The 16,944-nt window shown below is 44.0% G+C and overlaps 1 protein-coding gene across 4 annotated transcripts in view; it reads left to right on the forward strand.

The window, feature by feature from the left end:
• The window catches only part of smarcc1a (SWI/SNF related, matrix associated, actin dependent regulator of chromatin, subfamily c, member 1a), an 89,118-nt gene that overhangs the window by 12,420 nt on the left and 59,754 nt on the right, over positions 1-16,944 (forward strand). For all 4 annotated transcript variants that reach the window (XM_055664701.1, XM_055664699.1, XM_055664700.1 and 1 more), the window contains exons 4-9: positions 2,603-2,684; positions 5,221-5,313; positions 7,286-7,355; positions 8,065-8,134; positions 8,724-8,799; positions 12,669-12,800. In XM_055664701.1, the coding sequence (XP_055520676.1) occupies positions 2,603-2,684; positions 5,221-5,313; positions 7,286-7,355; positions 8,065-8,134; positions 8,724-8,799; positions 12,669-12,800 (523 nt within the window). The remainder of the gene's footprint in view (positions 1-2,602; positions 2,685-5,220; positions 5,314-7,285; positions 7,356-8,064; positions 8,135-8,723; positions 8,800-12,668; positions 12,801-16,944) is intronic.

The following is a 16,944-nucleotide window of genomic DNA, read 5'->3' on the forward strand; positions in this document are numbered from 1 at the left end:
TGGTGGGCCGGCAGTTCAATCACAGCTATTCCTTGAAATTCCATTTCAAGCAGAGTTCAGGCCACCACATTCAATTTCACCAGCATTTCAAGCAGAGTGCAGGCCACCACATTCAATTTCACAGCATTTCAAGCAGTCACCAAATTGGCAAACAACTCATTGCATTGTCATTAAGGGCTAACAAATCATTTATTGCAAGTACATTGCAGACTCACAGTTCAGTTGATTCACAGCTTGTGGCCTCTCCCTAGCGATCTTCCAGAGTGACTGACTCGCATCCAGGCATCAGAGGTTTTATAGTCCTGCCCCCCTCCTTCCCCCCCCCCCCCCCCCCATCCCAGAAGGGGCATTACCTTCATCGTGGTGATTGGCAGGCGAGAGGACCAATCAGCTGATCTCAAGATTTTTTAAACACTCGTAACTTTTTTAATTTTCATCGATCAGAAAAATCCTCGGGGCTGCCTCAGCGGAGGAGGACTGTGTAAGATGGCCAAAAATCATAGCGATATAAGGGTAGCGTTTTTTCTAAAATCAATATACAGCGCAGACAGGAAGTGGTCAAGATGAGACTTTTAGTTATAGACTAGACCAAGTGCAGACCCGTTGGGTCTGTTTCCCCAACGGCGTTTGCGGGGGGGGGGGGCTGCGGTTGCGGCATCACACTCACACTAACCACCCCTCAAACACACAGGTGAGGGGAGAGGGAGACATGGGTGGGGAGAGGGGAGGGTGAGGGGATGGGAGTAGAGGAGGAGGAAACGCAGAGATTTGGGAGGGAAAGGAGAGCGGGGTAGGGGGTGAGAGAGGGATGGGGAGAGGGGAAAGAGGGGGAGGGGGGAGAGAGAAGTGGAAGAGTGGGGAGGGAGGGGTAGGGGGAGTGATGGAAGAGGTGTGGGGGGAGGGAGGGGGAGAGTGAGGGGTGGGGTAAGGGAGTGGTTAAGAAGAGGGACAGAGGGGTAGAGAGGGAAGGGGGCGGGGGTTAGAGGAGAGGGGGGGGGGGGGTAGAGAGGGATGGGGTGGGAGGAGGAGGGGGAGAAGGGTGTTTATTTGGTTCAAAATCAATTGTATTTTCACATTAATGTGAAGCTTTAACATTTTGACCTTTCTAGGAACGTTTGTATTTGGACTCCAATGAATTTCTGTGGTAGTTCAGTTGCTCTGCAGCTTTTTACACATTGAAATCCCTTACCAGTGACAGAAATAATCATTAACTTAATTTTCTTTTGACGAATGGTTACTTCCTATTATAGTACATTTGAAGATCGATTCAGTGAAATAGCAATTCATTCATCTGCCACAAGAGAGCAATTGCACTTCTTCAAACACCCTTTCCCAGCTTCTCCTGCCTGTTGTGATTGTATTGTATTCTTGTATTCAAATTTTATTGTCGTTGCCTCACTTTGAGACAACGAAATGAATTTCCCGTACAGCAGTATCGTTAAAAAAAATCACAAGAAAAATAATAAAAATAAATAATAAATAAATAATAAAACATATTAAAAAAAATAAAATTGAAATTGAATTAAAAATTTAACAAAAGCACAAACACAAAAAGTCCACAACACAACATAACATAAATGGCACCCAGGTGAGGACGGCACCATAGTCCAGTCAGATACATGATTTACTGCTGGGTTATATTTTTACATGCCTTTGATTTGACAAAGTGACAGAATTCTTAAGGCATCTGGCCAAAAGGATTTGAACAAGATTCAAAATAGCATCCAGAATATAATGGAACATTTGATTGGCACCCCATTGACGTACTGAGCTATGATCCCTTTAAGTGCTGAGCAAGTTTGAAGGGCACGTCTTGCATTAATGTTTTTTTTAAACTTGCTCTGACATCCGGATCACTGCAGTGTCATTGCTGCTCCTGTGTGTTTAATTTTGTTTAAAAAAATTAAGGATTAATAATCAATTATTGTTAAGGGGCAGCACAGTGCCAGACACCTGGGTTCGATCCCGACTATGGGTGCTGTCTGTACAGAGTTTCTGCATTTTCCCCGTGTGGGTTTTCTCTGAGATCTTCAGTTTCCTCTCACACTCCACAGATTTGTAGGTTAATTGGCATTCTATAAATGTAAATTGACCCTGATGTATATAGGATCGTGTTAATATGCGGGGATCGCTGGTCGTTGTGGGCCGTAGGACCTGTTTCCGCGCTGTATCTTTAATCGAAACTAAATGTGTACCATTCCGATATGATCACTGCATGGTTGTCAGCATAATTAAATTGGGGGTCATCTGAAATGAAGTGGGATTAAATCATTGTTATTTTTCCCATCTTGTTGCAAATGTTGACCTCGCTGCCATCATCCGTCCTGAAAAGGACCCAAGCTTCCGGCGACAATTGGTGGAAGCCATCACTTGTCGCAGTAGATGATGGTGGTAGCAGAATTAGCTCACGATACTTCCAGTTTCCAGCCCCCCGCTTCTGCTATGGGGCCATTAATTTTCCATGAATTGAACTGGTTAAGCAAAGTTTTCTCGATCAGACTGATGTGCGGATACTAATTTCAATTTGGTTTACTTTTAAGCTTTTCAGTGTAATTGTTTGGAAGTTAATAAACACTTGGACTTTACTCCATTTTTTTTTAAGGAGACGATTTGACCTGCAAAATCCCTCCCGAATGGACCGTAATGTCGAGATGTTTATGACGATAGAAAAGACATTGGTGCAGGTACGTGTCCCAGCGTCTCAGCCTCCGTGTGAGAGAAGAGAAGATAGACACAAAAAGTTGGAGTAACTCAGTGGGACAAGCAGCATCTCTGGGGAGAAGGCAGGGGTGACGTTTCGGCTCGAGACCCTTCTTCAGAGAAGCGGGATTGATGCATCCTGCTGAAGAACCTCCCCCAGAACTTTCCAGCATTTTCCGTCTTTATTTTATGTTTCCAACACCTGTAGTTTTTTTAATATTCGGGTTTATTTCTCCTCTCACAAGGAAAAGTCTGTCGTGAGCTTTTTCTGGAAAGTTGTGCTTGAGAGCTTCTTTGATAGAAACATAGAAAAGAGGTGCAGGAATAGGCCATTCGTTCCTTCGAGCCAGCACCGCCATTCAATATGATCATGGCTGATCATCCAAAATCAGCACCCTGTTACGGCATTTTCCCCATATCCCTTGATTCCCTTAGCCCCAAGAGCCAAATCGAACTCTCTTGAAAATAGGATGCTTTGTCTGATTCACTAGTCGTGGGATTGTGACAAAGCCTAGAAACAGGGCACATAATTTAGGGTTCTGGTGTGATATAAAGGAAATTCTGTCATATTTTACCAAGAATATTTAGGCTCATTTGTGGGCGGTGGTCATAGATATTTAATTAATGACTTCATTTTAGACAATGATGTATCAGATTTCAGCCATCAGAATGGCCAATTACCATTCATGTATGATATCAGTGAATAATATATTTTAAATATTTAATAATTGTAAATGGAAATTTGTGCTTTTTCACACAAATTGACTGAATTTAAATTCCTTATTTGTTCTTAGAGGTATTTATTTGGTGTGTCAAGGTCGACCTATACCAATGTTTCTGAAATGATCCTGCAGTCACAGGAATCTGATGGAACAAACAATCTGCTGGGGTAATTTAACGGGATGAGCAGCATCTTGTGGGACATAGTGATTAAAGTATGAACATTTGAGTTATTGGCAGGTTCAGGGTTTTGAGTCTCGATGTCGACTATGTGCCTGCCTCACCCCCACCACCACATGCTATTTGACCTTCTGAGTTCCCCAAGCAAATTGTTTCTTTCTCTGAAACAATTGTCCAGTTACAAAACTGCAATACTCCCTCTTCCCCCTGCTGAAACAAGAGGGCAAGCTTGATGCTCTGGCCATCTGCTTTTGTGGAAGGTTAAGGTATGGTATTATTTTAATGTCTTCTGGAATTTTTAATTAGCAGCTTGCACATAATTTGTAAAGGGCCCACACTTACAAGACTTTTTCGGCGACTTGCCGGCACCCGCCATAGGTCGTTACAGGTCGCCGAAAATGTTCAACATGTTGAAAATCCAGCGGCGACCAGAACAAGGTACGACTCTTTGGGCAACTACTCACGACCATACGGGCTTCACCCCCGCGACGTGTCGCCAGGGTGTCCCCTGTATGGTCGTGAGTAGTCTCCTAGTCACCCAAAGTAGCGTCTTTCTGGTCGCTGCTGAATTTTCAACACGTTGAAGAGTTTTGGCGACCTATGACGGGTGACGGCAGTTGCCGTAAAAGTTGTGCAAGTGGGACAGGCCCTTAACTTTTTGTTTGAGAAGGAACTGCAGATGCTGGAAAATCAAAGGTACACAAAAATGCTGGAGAAACTCAGCGGGTGCAGCAGCATCTATGGAGCGAAGGAAATAGGCAACGTTTCGGGCCGGAACCCTTCTTCAGACTGATCAGGGGTGGTGGGGAGAAGTATGGGAAAAGGAGGAGGAGCCCAAGGGCTGAGGAAGGGAAGGAGACAGCAAGGACTAACAAAATTGGGAGAATTCAATGTTCATGCCCGCAGGATGCAGACTCCCCAAGCGGAATATGAGTTGCTGGTCCTTCAATTTCCGGTGTTGCTCACTCTGGCCATGGAGGAGACCCAGGACAGAGAGGTCGGGCCGGTCTCCTCCATGGCCAGGCTCCTCCTTAACTTTATACATTTTGTCCTTTCATGCAATACAATTTGAGGTTTGTAGGATATATACAATTGGATCATTTTTGGTTTTGCATTTTATAAAAAAAGCATTGGCAATTTTTTTTTTTTCGTTTTCTGCCTCTGATCCTGTGGCACAACGTCAACTCATTCCCATATGGATGAATTTTGTCAGCTTTTTTCATTTTTTAAAATTTAGACTTCGCAGCTGTTGGCTTCCTCTAGTGGCTTCACCGAGAACTTCACTCAGGAGGAAATAAAATACTGATCCTCCCTGTGTTAATAGCAGGTGTTGGACTGTGCAATACCTGTTCCGAGGACTGCATCAGGAGGGCGGCACAGTGCTGCTGCAGCAGCCTCACAATATCAGTGGTCCTGGTGCTGTCTGTGTAGAGTTTGCATGGTCTCCCTGTGACTGTGTGGGTTTCCTCCGGTGCTCTGGTTTCATAGTTCTTGAATGTTTCCTCCATAATTAAAGGGAAATACAGGTGCTGTGCTCATGCAACTTTGCTATTTGAAATCAATAGAATTTAAAAAAAAAAAAAAATGTATTTCTCACGGTATAAACTTTTTTTTTTTTAGAACAATTGTTTCACGAGACCAACGATCTACCTCTCTCCTGAACTTGACCAGAAATTTGCAAATAAATGGAAGGATGTTATTAAGAGACATCAGGTATGTATACTTTCTACATGGACCAACTTGAAGCTCTTAATCAAAATGCAATGTGCTGGAGGAACTCGGCAGGTCGGGCAGAATTGGGCCGGGAGTTGTCACATTGTTAGCCAGTGAAATTGGGTTTTTTTTGGCGGAAACTCCAAATAATTCCTTGGATAGACTAGAGTAATGCAGCGTGGAAGCAGCCCCTTCGGCCCATCTTGCCCACACCGGCCAACATGTCCCAGCTACACTAGTTCCACCTGACCACGCTTGGCCCATATCCCACTAAACCTCTCCTGCCCATGTGCCTGTCTTAAAAACCACTCTGCTATGTACCTCTACTCGAGTCGCTGCAGTTGCTGCTCATTAGAGCGGAGATGTTTGCAAGGTGATCCAGAGATAATCATGAAATTGTTAATGTTCAGGGCCTAAGTGATTGAAAGAAGCGACTGCAGTTGATTGAAACATTAAGAGTAAGGGGACAGAGAATGAGAGTGATCGGCCAAGGAACCAAATGTCTTGCAAGGAGAAACTATGCAGCAAATGATCAGGTTCTGGAAAGGAAATCTCCAAGTAGGGGAATGAGACAACCCAGATTACTGTTATGTCTTTAGTTCAGCCTTTAATACAATCATTCCGGACATTCTCATAGGTAAACTGGTCACTCTCGGCCTCCCCACTTTCACATGTGCCTGGATAAAGGATTTCCTCACCAACCGGCCCCAGACTGTGAGACTCGGCCCCCACCTCTCCTCCACTCGCAGGTTGAGTACCGGTTCCCCACAGGGCTGTGTGCTAAGCCCCCTCTTATACTGTCTCTACACCTACGACTGTAGTCCGGCCCACAACAACAACCGCATCGTCAAATTTGCTGACGACACTACTGTGGTCGGACTTATTTCGAAGGGAGACGAGGCAGCCTACAGAGAGGAAGTCCTGAAGTTGACAACCTGGTGCTCAGAAAACAATCTGGCTCTGAACACCAGGAAAACAAAAGAGCTCATTGTCGACTTCAGGAGGCACAGCACCGACTTAGCCCCCCCTACACATCAACGGCGAGTGTGTGGAGAGGGTCAACACCTTCTGGTTTCTCGGTGGTGTCCATATCGCTGCTGACATCTCCTGGACGGACAACACGACAGCGGTCATCAAGAAGGCTCAGCAGCGGCTGCACTTCCTGAGGGTCCTCAGGAAGCACAACCTGGACTCTAACCTGCTGCTGACCTTCTACCGCTCGTCCATCGAGAGCCTGCTGACATACTGCATTACAGCATGGTATGGCAGCTGCACCATGGCAGACAGGGAGAGGCTTCAGAGGGTAACCAGGACAGCGCAGAGGATCATTGGCTGCCCTCTTCCCTCCCTGATGGACATCTACACCTCCCGCTGCCTTAGCAGGGCAAAGAAGATCATCAAAGACAGCTCCCATCCTGCGTTTGGACTGTTCGACCTGCTGCCCTCTGGAAGGCGCTATAGGTGCATCAAATCCAGGACAAACAGACTCAGGAATAGTTGCTTTCCGAGAATTATATCTACTATAAATTCAAATTCACACATGCACTGACTACACCGCCCAACACGGACTTCCATCTGTATATATGAATCTAGCGCCGCAGAATTTGTGCACCTATTCCCCCCCACCTCCCTTCTGTTTTTTGTTTTCTGTCTCTTGTTTTTTGTGCTAAATTGTATGTATGCACTGAGTACGAGCAGCTTTCAGTTTCACTGTACATGTATAGTGACAATAAATGGCATATCTATGTAGAACTAGCACACAGTCCACAGCTGAATTGTCTCCATGTGCAGTTGCCATTCCGTAATTCCATTAAGGGAGATGAGTGAAGTAAAAGTCTGTTTTTTTAATTAAATGTATGGCTCTGTGACCTGTAAGAGTTGTGGCTATCTCCTGTGTCTTGTATGAATCGCATGTAGAAATTGTACTATGCAAGTTAGTTTGAACTACTCGTGTTACCTCCTTTTACTTCAGGGGACAATATCAGAAGATAAATCGAAAGCCTCCCATTTAATTTATCCTGTTCCGAGCTCCCTGGATGAAGGTAAGTAATATTGTGAGTGTGCTCGTGTTCAGACAAATGTTAGTTGGGTTTGGATGTTTAATCTAATACTTGAAACTGATACCTAAATAAATTTGGCGTGATTGCATGTTTTCTGAAGTGAATAGTTTGCGGTAAGACGTTGGGGAGACCGCATTTAGGATATTGTGTTCCGTTCTGGCCACCATGTTCTAAGAAAGATATCGTCAAGCTTGAAAGGGTTCAGGAAAGACTAGAGGGTGTGAGCTATAGGGAGAGGTTGAGTAGGCTGGGTCTCTATTCGATGGACTGCAGGAGGATGAGGGGAGATCTTATTGAGGTATACAAAATCATGAGAGGAATAGATCTGGAATATGCACGCCGTCTTTTGCCCAGAGTAGGGGAATCGGGGACCAAAGGAGATAGGTTCAAGGTGAAGGGGAAACAATTTAATAGGAATCCGAGGGGTATCTTTTTCACACAAAGGATGGTGGGTATATGGAACAAGCTACCAGAGGAGGTAGTTGAGGCTGGGACTAGCCCATTGTTTAAGAAACAGTTAGACAGGTACTTGGATAGGACAGGTTTGGAGGGATATAGACCAAGCACAGGCAAGTGGGACCAGTGTAGCTGGGACATTGTTGGGCGAGTTGGGCCGAAGGGCCTGTTTCCGCAATGTATCAAAGACTCTATGATTATTCCCCTTTCTGACCTTAAATATCTTATGTTGCAGAGGAATGGATGAGACCTGTAATGAAGAGAGAGAAGCAGGTTCTGGTACACTGGGGAATGTTCCCAGATAGGTATGTACTGGTGTGACTGAGGTAAAACATCACGAGTGAAGAACGTGGAAAACTAAAGTTCTATTCTATGAAGGTCCTTTTGACTGACTTATTTTTTAATTTCATAAGAAGAGATCCTTGAAAGTTTGTTTGCATTTATAAATCATGATTTTATGCACCTCTAAGGTCACACCTCTCCCTATCACTTAAGCCCTCGAGTGCTGGCAATATTCTCGTAAATTCTTTCTGCTATGTTTCCAGCTTAATGCCGTTGTTCCAGTGGCAGAGTTACCAAATCTGTACACAGTTTCCCCCCCCCCCCACTCCCCCATGTGCAGCTAATGTTTTGTCCCACTGTCATGTAGCGTGTTAACTCCTATACTTAATGCCCTGAATGATGAAGGCTGATGATCCAACTACCTACCACCTTGTCTACCTGTGATGCCACTTTTAAAGAAAGATGTATTCCTCCTTGTCTTGTTTTAATTCAAATATTTGAATTAATTATTGTATGTTATTAATTTGAGCCGTTAATTGCTTTCCTTTGTTGCTGCTTGTTATCATTATATACATATATTCACAATACAAGTTGTACTTGTTTGTTTACTAGCTATGACACTTGGATACCTGTCAGTGAAATTGATGCTGAGATTGAGGAGCCACCAATTCCAGAAAGACCATGGAAGGTCAGTCAAAATCATTGGTGCAAAACAAATATGGCAATCACAAATAAAGTGTGTAAAATGAAAAACTGCAAGTACAAAGTGCTCTACCAGTACTTTGTAGATTGGCAATATGGAGGAACTTCTTCCAGCAGCCAATTGCTGGTGAATTGGCCAAGAGTCCAGAGTGTTTTATTGTCATAAATTCCAGATGAAACTCTTACTTACAACAGCACAACAGAATATATAAACATGGTACTCTGTAAACAATATAATAAATTAGAAAAGCTCAGTGCGTGTATATATGCACATATATACAGATCATATGAGCATACACGCATACAGTGCCCTCCATAATGTTTGGGACAAAGACCCATCATTTATTTATTTGCTTGTGTACTCCACGATTTGAGATTTGTAATAGAAAAAAAACACGTGGTTAAAGTGCACATTGTCAGATTTTATTAAGGGCCATTTTTATACATTTTGGTTTCACCATTTAGAAGTTACAGCTGTGTTTATACATAGTCCCCCCCATTTCAGGGCACCATAATGTTTGGGAAGCATGTCTTCATAGGTGTTTGTAATTGCTCAGATGTGTTTAATTGCCTCCTTAATGCTGTTATAAGAGAGCTCTCAGCACCTGGTATTTCCATCATCTTTGGAAACCTTTATTGCTGTTTATCAACATGAGGACCAAAGTTGTGCTAATGAAAGTCAAAGAAGCCATTATGAGACTGGGAAACAAGAGTAAAACTGTTAGAGACATCAGCCAAACCCTAGGTTTATCAAAATCAACTGTTTGGAACATCGTTAAGAAGAAAGAGAGCACTAGTGAGCTTATTAATCGCAATGGGACTGGCAGGCCAAGGAAGACCTCCACAGCTGATGACGGAAAAATTCTTTCTGTAATGAAGAAAAATCCCCAAACACCTGTCCGACAGATCAGAAACACTTTTCAGGAGTCAGGTGTGGATTTGTCAATGGCCACTGTCTGCAGAAGACTTCATGAACAGAAATACAGAGGCTACACTGCAGGATGCAAACCACTGGTTAGCCACAAAAATAGGATGGCCAGGTTACAGTTTGCCAAGAAGTACTTAAAAGATCAACCACAGTTCTGGGGAAAAAAGGTCTTGTGGACAGATGAGATGAAGATTAACTTATATCAGTGATGGCAAGAGCAGAGTATGGAGGAGAGAAGGAACTGCCCAAGATCCAAAGCATATCACCTCATCTGTGAAACACAGTGGTCGTCTTCTTGTTCTTGCGAATGAAACCTAAACCAAAGGAATAGTTAGATCTCAAGCCGTGTGTTGAGCAGCCAGGTTGTTGTCTCTGCGTCAATGTCTGCCAGGCCCTGAGCTCCATTTGGTGGGTGGTAGAGCGGGCACCCTGAGATGACATGGTTGGCTGTCTGTTGTTCTGCTCCGCATTCACAGGCTGGGCTGTGTCAGAGCCCCCATCTCCACACGCTGGCATTGAAACGCCCAACTCCAGTACCAAGTCTGTTGAGCTTCACCCATGCTCCTCTGGGGAGGTCTGACCTTGGACAGCGTTTATCTGGTGAAGAGCTTTGTGCTTAAGACCAGTGATGGACAGCAGAGTAGGCTACGTAGACTGAAGAATGGCATCCCACAGGGATCCGTCTTGGCTCCGCTGCTTTTCAATGTGTACATCCATGACCTCCCAGAGACCATCGCTGGAAAATATGGGTATGCTGAAGATCTAGCCGTCCTGATGAAACACGGAGTGGAAGACAATCGAGAGCTTCTTGAGTCAAGACATGGGGACTTTGGCAGTATACCTATGACAGTGGTGTCTAAAGCTGAGCGAAGGCAAAACAATGTCAACAGCAGTGACTAAACAGCAAGGAAGCTAAGCGAGAGCTAGCTGTTTTCGTTAACAACAGGCGCTTGGACTTCCAACAAACGCCCACTTATCTCGGCATAAAGCTGGACAGGTCGCATACATTTTGTCAACACCTGGCTGGTCTCCGCGACAAGGTCATGGCAGGTAGCGGCCTCATCCGACGCCTGGCAGGAACATGTTGGGGAGCCAGTCCATCAACTCTTTGCACCTCTGCCTTAGCTCTTGTGTGTGCCCCAGCTGAGTACTGCACACCCGTATGGAGTAGTAGTAGACATACTAGCCTGGTAGACACGAGCCTGAACAGCACCTTATGAACCATCACTGGGTACCTTCAACCTCATCCAGTCGAGCAGCTCCCTATACTTGCAGGCATTCCGCCTGCAGGGATCCGAAGGCAAGCAGCAACTCTGGCACTATCTTGTCGTGCCATGGACCCAGATCACCTCCTCCATCAGGCTATCAGCAGAGAGCAGAGGCCACCCCGACTGAAGTCCCCTTCATTCCTTTGCTCCACATAGAAAACAACTAGCATCCATCCAGCCAACTGAGAAACACAGTGGTGGGGCTGTTGTGGCCTGGGCATGTATGGCTGCTGAAGGTACTGGCTCACTTATCTTCATTGATGGTACAACTGCTGATGGTAGCACAATGAATTCTGAAGTGTATAGACACATCCTATCTGCTCAAGTTCTAACCAATGCCTCAAAACTCATTGGCTGGCAGTTCATTCTACAGCAAGACAATGGTCCCAAACATTCTGCTAAAGCAACAAAGGTTTTCAAAGCTTAAAAAATGGTAAATTCTTGAGTGGCCAAGTCAATTACCCGATCTGAACCCAATTGAGCATGCCTTTTATATGCTGAAGAAGAAACTGAAGGGGACTAGCCCCCAAAACAAGGATAAGCTAAAGATGGCTGCAATACAGGCCTGGCAGAGCATCACCAGAGAAGACACCCAGCAACTGGTGATGTCCATGAATCGCAGACTTCAAGCAGTCATTGCATGCAAAGGATATGCAACAAAATACTACACATGACTACTTTCATTTACATGACATTGCTGTGTCCCAAACATTTTGGTGCCCTGAAATGGGGGGACTATGTATAAACACTGGTGTAATTTCTACATGGCAAAACCAAAATGTTTAAAAATGGCCTTTATTAAAATCTGACAATGTGCACTTTAACCATGTGATTTTTTTCTATTACAAATTTCAAATTGTGGAGTACAGAGGCAAATAAATAAATGACGGGGTTCTGTCCCAAACATTATGGAGGACACTGTATGTAGACATAAAAAACAAACAATAATAGTGCAATCATAATAATAATAGTCTATGTAGTTAAGAGCTTATTTGAGGTTGTCACGTTTAATAACCTAATGGCTGTAGGGACGAAGCTGTTGCCTAAACTGGACGTTACAGTTTTCAGGCTCCTGTACTTCCCTACAGGTGGCAGGGGTGAAATGAGTGTGTGGCCATGGTGTTGTGGGTCTTTGAAAATGCTGGCAGCCTTTTTGCAGTAATGAATGTACACTGATGTTTTAATCAAAAATGTTAATCTCCTTGGATATGTCTTTATGAGATGGTGATAGACTAGTTGTGCGATAGAGCTTTTAGTCTTTGTCCTCCACAAACATCTCAAATGCATTTGCTTAAATTGAACTGAAGAAAGGTCACAATTATTTGTGCAAATCTATCGGTGACTTGCATGGTTCCTTAAACGAAGTGAAATCACGAATTTGTCTTTCCTTTAGTAAGATCGGGCCCAAGTATGATGAAATAGATGGTCGACAAGTAGGAATGGAATTATGCAGGGCTGTCCTGAAGCTGAGAAAATTGCATAGTGACAGGCTTGACACAATTAAATGCCAAGTTACATTTGTAAATGGTTAGATGTGCTCACGTGGGAAGTTGACGCTATTGGACCCATCAGCATGTTTGTTTGGAGCATTGTGAAAACTCCACTGTTTTATCCTGGGTGGATTTTCAATCTATTCTAACCTTTTGCTGATCTGTTCAGGTGCATGCCAAATGGATCCTGGACACTGATGTTTTCAATGAGTGGATGAATGAAGAGGATTATGAGGTTGACGAAAACAAAAAACCTGTCAGCTACCGACAACACATTCCTATCAGGACAGTAACAGAAGAGGTAGAGTATGACTGTATTTGTAAAATAATATTTTTTAATATTGAAAAAAAACAAATGGAGCAAGAGTGGAAAGGCTCGGGTTTTTCCTGAGAACGGCCTTGAATGCCAGGAATGAGGACAGACTATTCATATTAAAATTAGGTTTTCAGCGGTTGCATTGTAGCTTAAATGTTTTTTTGCTGCAGTCTTTTATCAGTCAAGTTGGATATTATACTTTTTGAATTGGGCTATTGTGTGGCCAAAATATCGTGGTGCTAGTAGTATATTTTAAAAAGCAAAGATTAACTAAGTTCCTGCTGATAACATTTATTGTTTTGTGTCAGTCTTGGGCAAAATGGTTAGTCTTTCCTCCTGTATCTTTATTTCCTTTCAGTTATTAATACCTAGGATGAGAATAACTGTAATTTTCACACCTTACCCTTCCATATATCTAGACTTCCTCTCCCCTAACACTCTGCCTGAAGAGTCTGGACCTGAAACGTCACCCGTTCCTTCTCTCCATAGATGCTGCCTGTCCTGCTGAGTCACCTCCAGCATTTTATCTCTATCTTCAGCAGATTAGTTTAACATTTAATTGTGTTCATTTAATAAACATTCTTTGCAGACTGACAAAATTAAAAAAAATACTACAGGTGCACAACCTTTTATCCGGTGTTCCAGAAACCGAAAAGCTCCGAAAACCGGCCATTTTTTCCAGATGTCGTCTGCGCACCAAAGCTCGCGTTTGGCGCCAAACTTGACCCAAAATGACCCACGGTCAACCCAGGTCTGTACTACTGTAGCGGCTGCCTCCTCCCTGGAGACCGGGAGACGCTTAAACATCTGTAAATCATTGCTTAAATGTTAGTCAGTTAGTTTGGAGGGCTTTTATGTGAATGGGGGGTGAAGGGGGTAAACTTTAATTCTTAACTGGTAAGGAGCGGTCAATGACTTACCGGGTCGCTGTGCAGAAGCTCCGAGCGCTGTGGCACAGCTCCAACCCCGCAACTCTATTGGCTGCGAGGCGCTCCAAATCCAGCGCGGCATTTACGTCCCAGCTCCGAGAATGTCGGGAGTCGGCGGCGTCGCGAGCAATGCCTTACCGGGTCGCCGTGCGGCAAGCTCCGGAGCGCTGTGGCCGCCTTCTTCCAACATTCGCGGAGCGTCGTGGAAAGAGCCGCGGAGCTGGGGGCTTTCAAGGGCAAGCTCCGAGGCTACCCCTGGCTGCGCGGCTCCAAAACTCCAGCGACCGCCCAAATCCGCGACGTCACAGCGCTGAGAGCTTGCCGCATAAGGCATTGCTCGCGACGTGTACTCCCGAATTCTCGGAACGTCCTATTTAACTTTTAGTTGGGTGGTTGCCGGGGTCGGAGCTACAACCGGAGCCGCCCGCGGCCGGACGGAGCATGGAGTACGCCGACCAGTTCCTAGCTTAAAGTTTCCCCCTTCACCCCTACACCACCACCACCACCACATAAAATCCCTCCAAACTTGACTAACCCCGGTCTCCGGGGAGGAGGCAGCTAAAAAAATCTTCTCCGAAAATGTCCGAAATCCGACAAGTGTCTGTTAGCCCGGATAAGAGCTATATCTTTCAATTCTCTTGAATACAGCTAAGACCTTGCTTTTACTGTCATGTTTCTGAGCAAAACAATGACTTATTTGACAGGGCATTTTGCGGACTTCATCTATGCAGGGGCAAGTAGCTTTGTCAATGTGGCATATGTACTTGGCATTTTTTGTGGATGAGCATTACACCGTTCCTGTTTCTCCCCAAAAACTAGTTGGAGCTATGAACTCTCTTGATACAGCTGGTTTGTGTCTTCCTATATAACTTTGTCCTCTTAGTTTTTTGTTTTGTGTTTTTTGAATATTACACTGTCAACTGGGTTTAATGTGCTCCACAATTCGCCAGCCTGCTTAGTCTGGTGAAAATCATGAAGCATTGAATGTAATTATGCTGCTGATCCTTGTTTTCCTGATTATTTTCACTATTGTGCCTTAAGCTCGCACTGCTCCCTTGTCAAATGCTATTTCTGTTAACCTTTTCTGAAATTGGCTTGTTTTGCATTTCTTTAATCTGAGGATTGATGGAGGCATCTCTTCTGAGGAATTGAGTCTTTTGTTGTGCATTGTTGAGCAAGAAAACAAGAACCTCATCCCTTCAAAAACAAGCATTAGTTCATTATTATTGTCGCGTGAACTGAGGTATAGTGGAAAGCTTTTTGTAGCGAGCTATCCAGACAGCAGAAGAACTATACATGATTGCAATCAAGCTATCCGCAGTTTGAATGAGTGGAGTGATTGTAACGTGTGATTGCAGATCCACTTCTAAGATCCGCACGCTGGCTTGGGCACCATCTTATAGCAGAAGTTTATAGAACTAGAAATTCTGAAGAAGGATTTCAACCTGAAATGTCACCCATTCCTTCTCTCGAGTGATGTTGCCTGTCCTGCTGAGTTGTTCCAGCATTTTGTGTCTGTATAGAACTAGAGTTTGGTCAAGCCTGCCAACAGCAAACCTTCTGCCTGTTGATTTGGATGATAGTTTCCACTAAGGTGTCATCTTCCATGTCCAAGGTTCAGGGTAAAATTGCCAAAGGAGAAAGGAAGTTCTGCCAGTGTACTGGCCAACATGTATTATCCCACTTAAAAGTAGTAAAATTGTTTGTGTATTTGTGGGACTGCAGTCTATCCAAACATTTCAATGACTTCTTGTGTTATGAGGGTTCCTGAACCTTGCTGGATTATATGTTTTGCAGGAGCAACAGAGGCCAAGATACTGGCCAGGAAATTTAGACTGAAGTCAGTTTTGGGAGTGTATTGGCCGGGCTGCAGTTCCAGAGCCCCAGCCATAGGGGGCCGTCTCACTCGGCTTGGGCGCTGCATTTCGGGGGGGACTTCCAGGAGAGGGATTTCAGACATGCTCTTGTAATTTTGTCCAGATTAAAGGAGTTGCCGGAAAATCGGCGGTTGACCTATTACTATTCAAAACTAATATGTGATCTTCCTGGGATCATGAAAGATGCTGGAAAAAAAATCTCTTTTTTTCCTTTTTTTTTAAACTACAAATTTGGGCTCTTTCTGAATTTCTTATCTAAATCAATCTCCAAGGATGCTGCCTGACCTGCTGAGTCACTCCAGCACTTTGTCTTTTTGTTGTATAAACCAGCATCTGCAGTTTCCCAACTCTATTTTGCTGTTCCACAGCGAAATCTCAGCATGGTATAACTTCTCTCAATCAGTCTCTAGAGATGCTGTCAGAGACACTGTTATTCTAGCAATTTGTCTTTGTTGTACATTTTGTTTGTCCTCGGCACTTTCAGCAGTACTTTCTTATATAATCCATTGTTAATTTGAACAATATGCCTCCATTTATTTAGGTTTATTTTATTGTCAATAAAATAAAATGCCCTTTTCAGATTTTTGGTGGTCAGAATTAATAAACCCTTGTCTAAAACAATTAAGCGGGAGTTATGTAAAGATGAGGTTCAGTGAATTATATTAATTTGAAATATTGAGAAATGTTTAAAATGTTCCGACAAAAGGACTCCTTGCTTAACATTTGTCACCAGATTCTAAGATGATTAATTTGAAATGTCAAATAATATACGTGGCCCACTAGTGGTGTAGGAAGGAACTGCAGATGCTGGTTTATACTGAAGGTTGGCACAAAATGCTGGAGTAACTCTGCATCTCTGGAGTAAAGGAACGGGTGACATTTCGGTTTGGGACTCTCTCGGACACGTTCACTGTTACTTTTCTCCAGAGATGCTGCCTGACCCACCAATAGGGAGTTGGTAAAGGATCGGGACCCTTCTTCAGACTGAGCCCTTCAGCACTTTGTGCTTGGCTCAAGGTTCTAGCTTTGGCAGTTCCTTGTCTCCTGTGGGACCTAATGTAGCATAAGCTCATCTGTAACTAATCCACCAGTAAGTTTCTTGAGGATACCGAAAATGAAAATGGGCTGTGAACTTTGTGAGGAACGACCGTAGCATGACATTTGAATCTTTAGTTTGATACATTGTGGAAAAGGGCCCTTTGGGACAATTTACAGATGGCAATTAACCTACAAACCTGCATGCCTTTGGAGTGGGAGGAAACCCAAGCACATGTAGAAAACCCATGTGGTCACAGGGAGAACGTACAAACTCCGCACAGACAG

This window comes from Leucoraja erinacea, chromosome 43 (assembly GCF_028641065.1).
Source record: "Leucoraja erinacea ecotype New England chromosome 43, Leri_hhj_1, whole genome shotgun sequence".
Taxonomy (NCBI): domain Eukaryota; kingdom Metazoa; phylum Chordata; class Chondrichthyes; order Rajiformes; family Rajidae; genus Leucoraja; species Leucoraja erinaceus.